The following is a 6312-nucleotide window of genomic DNA, read 5'->3' as shown; positions in this document are numbered from 1 at the left end:
GAATCATGTTAAATTTCATTTATATATATATATATTTATATATTACAATGTTTATAGATATTTACTAAATAATACCGTGTAATATATCTATTGCTCGACATAAAATCACATTCCAAACAAAACATTCATAACCAAGTGCTGTAATGTTTATATAAAAGAAAAAAATAAGAATCAATCAGTATTTAATGGCAGGTGTTATAAATATAAATTGTTAAATTAAATAAATAATTGTACCCTTGCTTACCTAGAACTTGAGTTTCAGTAAAATATAGACGACGACCTCAACCAAAAAATAATAAATAATTTTCACTGTGGAAGAGTCACTTAGTATACATGAAAAACAAAAACAAACAAACAGAAATTAAGGAGGTTTTGTGGCTTTTCAAACAGTCTGTGTCCTTAAAACATTTAAAAGCCGTAAATAACGATATATTTTCTCTTTTGAGCAAGTGTCTAACTGCGTATAAATGTAGTCATTATTTTAAGTAAATGTCATATCCTGTTTTGCAGGTGATCAACGAAAATACATTCAAGTATCATTACCGAAGATAAAATACACCAAACTGAAGAACGTTAAATTACAGTCGAGAACAAATCTTCAACTGCTATATGACATGAATGTTAGAATGACTACATATCTACAAAAAATTTACTTAAAAAAAAACACACAAGAGAATGAGGTCGTTATATAAATATGTGTTCTATTCCTTTTAATATAAGGAATTCCTCTTGAACTATCAATATCGTCTAACGGCAAGCAATTTCGTTCCACTAAGAAATCAATCGATAATAAAACTTTTAACATAAACTTGACTTACTTCATCCTTGAACGAACAAAATTACTTAGTAATTGAAAATTAAGAGCTGCTAAAAAACAAAATTTGATTTATAAATTTCTTTGTGTGTGTGTGTGTGTGAAAGGGAGGGAGGGGGGTCCCACAATCTTTGAGCGAGAAAAACAAAACAAAAAACATATATTAATTAAAAAGTAAAATCCACTAACTGTTATTAATTCGAATCTTCAACCATTTTGAATATTTAACAAGTAATATGTGTAGAAAACAAAAGAGAAAGTACTTGAAAATTAACGTGGAAATTTACTGTCATGGGCACTATGGGATGATCATGTATTCGTTCAACAGTAATTTGTGGGGATAGTTGCAATATTGTTGGTATTCTTATATACGTTTTTGTATTGCTTTGTGTTACTAAGCCTATAATCAACAAAGCCATCGACCTACAAACTATTTAGCGTATAAATAGTTCAGAAAAATATGTTTATAAATCAGTGGAGTCTGGATCCCATCCATAATTGTAGGGTTAAATTATTTAAATTCAAATATTCTTGTTTTTATTACAATACACTTATAATTATTATCAGAATGATTTTATTGTTGTTGATGTTTTTGTGCAGAAAAGTTCTGCAACATATTAAATAGTCTTTATTCTCTCAAACCTAAAAGTGAGAATCTTTCAGATAAAGATTGAAACTTACTCTTAATAACGAAATTGTGAACTGAGACTAAACCAGGGATGAAATTCTGCCGGCATTCACCGGTACTGAGTACCGGAACTTATTTTTGAAGGTGGTACTACTACCGGGACTTATTTGAGCTGCTTTGGTCGTTTTTTATGCTTATACGTAGATTTGTTTTCCTTTTTCAAAAATAGGCCCACTTCACTCAGCTGAGTACCTCTACTTTTTTTTGTGTGTGTGAGAATTTCGTCCCTGGACTAAACATACATTTAATATATTCGTTTGTTTCAAGCATGTCCACTACATGTGATATGATTATTTGTAACTATTAGAACTTATCTTGAAATAGCGCTGTTCCACTGTTAAGTTTTGTACTTCCATTCCTGCTTGAGTCCTGGTAGTTGCTACTATATAAAATCTGCGTCTGTTGTTTAAAATGTGTACTGCAGAAAAAAAGTGGGAAAGATATTTAACTTCTAAAACAAGTCAGTATCAAAATTAATCTGATCATCAAAATATTATACATACCTTTTGCTATTTTATCTGAGAGTGAAATTAAAACATTGCTTCTAGGTTTATGTAAAAACTACTTTAACATCCAATAAAAATGGTATTCTGTGGCTGAGTTTGGCCTGCAAGTAAGCACTATTTTTGTCATTTTTCTTGTTAAGCACAAATCTAAACACTGCACTATCTGTGCTGTGCCAACTACGAATATAGAAGCCTGATTTTTCGCGTTATATACTTTCAGACTTACCAGTAAGCTACTGGAGGGACAAGTGGGCAATTATCGACCATGAGAAACAAAAACAGAATTTTAGTCTGTCTGCATTATAGATTTACAGCTCAAAGCTTGAGTTGTGTAAAGTTATCAAGTGGAGCTCACTTTCACAGCCCATATAATACGTACCTTTTCATAGGCTTTTGACGTTTCAAAAAGTTTGCAAAAAGTCAACGAAAGTCTCTTATTTCGATTATTTGATGACGTCACAGAAAAGTAACTCAAATGTAGAAGAATGACATGTCGCAAAGTAGGCCTGCATAAACGATATGAATTAGAAATATTGTGATAACTTATCTTTAAATTTATGAATATCCTTGGACATTCTACAACAGGAACGGCGCTCCGGTTCGCTCACCCTGAACTCAAACCCTGTAATACAACTAATATATCTATGGATTTAATCATTTCAACTTACAAATAAAGTTTAATCAATCTCAAAGTTAAGCTGAGTGTACCCTAGAGGCTGTCTTGCAGAGATGCTAATAGTAGGTCAAAGTTCAAGTCAGCGATATGTTGTTGAACACTTTCTTCGCATTTAGCTGTAACCGTGTTGGTGGCGGGTGCTTTCGACTAGTTACCATCTTTACGTTCACCAGTTTTAAATTAGAGGATGCTATTTCTGAACCTTGAGAGCTGATAAGATACCGTGCAAGTTAAAAATACCAAATACAAAATAGGAAAAGTTCATTATTTTTAATTTGTTCCCATAATTCAATGATTTAAAAGTCAAACATTCATAAACTAAAATATTGTTTGTTTGAAGTTAAGCACAAAGCTACACAATGGGCCATCTGGGCTCTGCCCACCACGGGTATTGAAACTCGGTTTTAGCGTTGTAAGTCCGCAGACATACCGCTGTGTCACTGGGGGGCTAAACTAAAAGAACCATTTATTGACATTTCTTTAAAATACATTTTTTTAATGTTTTCAGTTAATGTTTTATTATGTTTCCAAACTTGAATTTCATATGTATTTCATATCGACTATAATATATATATATATATTTTAAAAGTCACGGATTAAACGCGGAAAATTGGCGAAGCATTTAAGTATCTACAAGTTATATGATTTTTATCACATATTTTAGGACTAGTTATTTTTATTTTTCAACGCGAGGTGAAACATGGCCTACTTGTATTGTAGGGGGCAGTGTTTCATTTTATTCAAACCCTTAAGTTATTTTTTTAAATAAATGTTATTTGTTCTTAAGCGCAAAACTACACAATGAACTATCTGTGCTCTGCACAACTTGGGTATCGAAACCCGATGTTTACTATTATAAGCCCTCATACTTACAAGTGATCCACCAGGAGGCATTTTTAATAAATATATTTATGATATATTGCGATGAGGTACTATACTTATAGAACAATATAAGAAATACATCAATCAAATAAATAACAGTAGTAATCGAGAGGAGTATAATTAGGTCGAATGCAACTATATCACTTAAGACGTCATAAGTGATACTTTGTGACAATGTAAACGTCATTTAATAATATAGAGTATTCCGATAAAACCCTACACATCGGTGTGCTATTTTTCTTATTAATTCTCGTAATGTTGCAGTAAATCTAGCTACTGAGTTGTAATTTTAACCACGAATACGTTTTTCGAAATAATATGTATTCCGATAAGAACCAGAAAAGCTACTCAGAAAAATATAAAAATTAGTATTATTTTATTATGTCATAAACATATATACATCAAGCGAAATATTTTTTACAATATTTTTACAAGCCTTTTTCTAAACTTGTAAGATATAATAAAACATGACGACCGTTATGTTTGTGTGTTACCTACCTAATAGTTTGTGCTAATAATTTGTTAACATTCAAAATATATTTAGGTGATGGAAATTTCCGTAATTTCAAGTTGTAAAAGAAAACTCACCTTTTTATCTTACTTTTATTTGGTTTATTGAACGTACGCTAAAATTATGAAAACGAGTAGTGGGAGCTCTTTCTTATCTCGGCATGTAGCATGAATCAGTCTCCGCGCCTTTATGTAATGACGTAAATGTTAATACCATCCAATGATAGGGGAGCGTAGTGGAAGCGCGCAAAATTTGGCGCGCTTTATAACTTTGGGTTTTACTGTTAGCTATAATAACTTTCAGTGAAAGTTTTACTGAGCTTGTACAACTTACAAGAGTATTTTAATTCCCATTATATGAAAACTAATTTGCGTCTAAAGATGCCGTCGCCTGAACGACGTATCAAGAAATTTAACAAGGTAGCAAACAAATGTCAAAAACTGACTGATCTGTGGTGAGTGTCGATAATGTTCCAAACTTTTACAATATAAGGTAAACTTAGTAAAGACTAAAGTTGAGTGTTGTTGTTCCTGCTCGAGACTAGTTAAGCCTAATTTTTTATGAGGCTTTTAATTCAGTAATAAATTAAAAAAATAAACTTAAATCTTGTGTTTATAACTGTGCAAATAAAAGTTTCTTAATCATTTAATTAAATTTATATTTGACACAGTAGTCTAAATCAGTATTTTAATTTTATAACTTGCAACTTAGCAATATCATTGCTATTAGTATTTGCATTAGCAATAGAATATTATTATTACTATTAGTAGTAGTAAGAGATATGAAAACAACTTTTCATATTTTTAAATAAGATATTTTTTTACTTTGATAAAAATTGTATACAATTCTAATTTAATCTTGATGATACCAATACTATATGCTCACAATAATATATATACTTATAATTATATAACGTTAATATGAAATATAATGATGAGGACCAATAGTATTACTGTTAGTGATACTATGATACTGGTGCCATAGTACAAGGACAACCTCAGTGAATGGGCAGTGATTAGCGATTTGAAGTCTTGTACTTGTTTTCATTAGAGCAGAGAAGAACTAGAGGGAACTTTTATTTAAATGGACCAAGGTTATAGAATTTGAGATTTAAATATTAACCACATAGATTTAGAATTCCTTTTTTTTGTATTTGATCACTTCAGTATTTCAATGACTCATACAATTATCACATTTTAAGTGATTTTTTCGTATATACCTGAGTTATGTTTTAGTGATAAACAATCTTATCTAATTAAAAGCTTTATTCACTTTTCATTTTGAGGAACGTAAATAATTAAAGGTTATTGTCAATTCACGTAAAACTGATAAGAACTCGTTTAGAGCACTGTGATCAGGTTTGGTAGACTCTGTGTTGTAAAGAAAATTAATTTGCTAAAAAAAGTATTGTAGGGTTTAAAATTTTCAAACTGTTAAGAGCCTTAAACAGTTGAAATTATTTGTTTTAGAAATATTTTTGGTTTTGGAATGCCAGAAATGGTTAATTTGTTTGATATGGTGTATGCTGATAGTGATAGGTAGAATTTAGTGTTACCTGGATATTGGGTAGACCGTAGCACTGCCTGAGTAGGGATAGCTTGGTATTTTAAATATCTCTTCAATACTCATCAGAACTTTACAGTACTATACAGTGTTTTCTTATATAACAATATCTATGTAATGACCAAGTCACAAATTCTGGGAATTTCTGTAACTATTATTGCAAAATGTTTGAATTTCTTGTTATTTTTTATTACGTGATAACTCAATAACCAAAACAATGGTGTCAACCAATTTCACTGAGGTGACATAGTTTCAAACAGCATATCCACGTTTATAAATATTATTAATAACTAACAGTAATTTTAAAAAAGTTATAATTCTAGTGTAAATGATGTTATCATTACCCGTGAAGTTAACTTTCTTACAGAAATTTGGTGTTCCTTTAAAAAAGCTTAAGTACAGGATGAAATGGGAATTACCAGCCAATAATAGATAAACAATAAATAATACAGTTGGAATCTCATTGTATTTAGAACTTGGTTATAAATACAACCTTCTGCATTAAAAAACAAGTAAATAAGCAAAGAAAAACTTTTCCAAAAAAGGAAGTAAATATAGGGATAGCTAATACCAATCCTTCAAAAACAAAATAGTAGGGATGGCATTTGCATCATCCCTACATAATAGCACAGCCAAGAATTAACATATAGCAATATATATATATATATATAT

The 6312-nt window shown here is 30.4% G+C and overlaps 1 protein-coding gene across 1 annotated transcript in view; it reads left to right on the top strand.

Annotated features, from left to right (window-relative positions):
* Positions 1 to 4160: 4160 nt before the first annotated feature.
* Positions 4161 to 6312, top strand: part of LOC106458277 — a 10215-nt gene continuing 8063 nt past the window's right edge. The window contains exon 1 of the mRNA XM_022384429.1: positions 4161 to 4531. Coding sequence (XP_022240137.1) covers positions 4434 to 4531 — 98 coding nt within the window. The 5' untranslated portion in view covers positions 4161 to 4433. The remainder of the gene's footprint in view (positions 4532 to 6312) is intronic.

This window comes from Limulus polyphemus, unplaced genomic scaffold (genome assembly GCF_000517525.1).
Source record: "Limulus polyphemus unplaced genomic scaffold, Limulus_polyphemus-2.1.2 Scaffold438, whole genome shotgun sequence".
Classification (NCBI taxonomy): Eukaryota; Metazoa; Arthropoda; class Merostomata; order Xiphosura; family Limulidae; genus Limulus; species Limulus polyphemus.
This window is presented reverse-complemented; position numbering and strand designations above follow the sequence as displayed.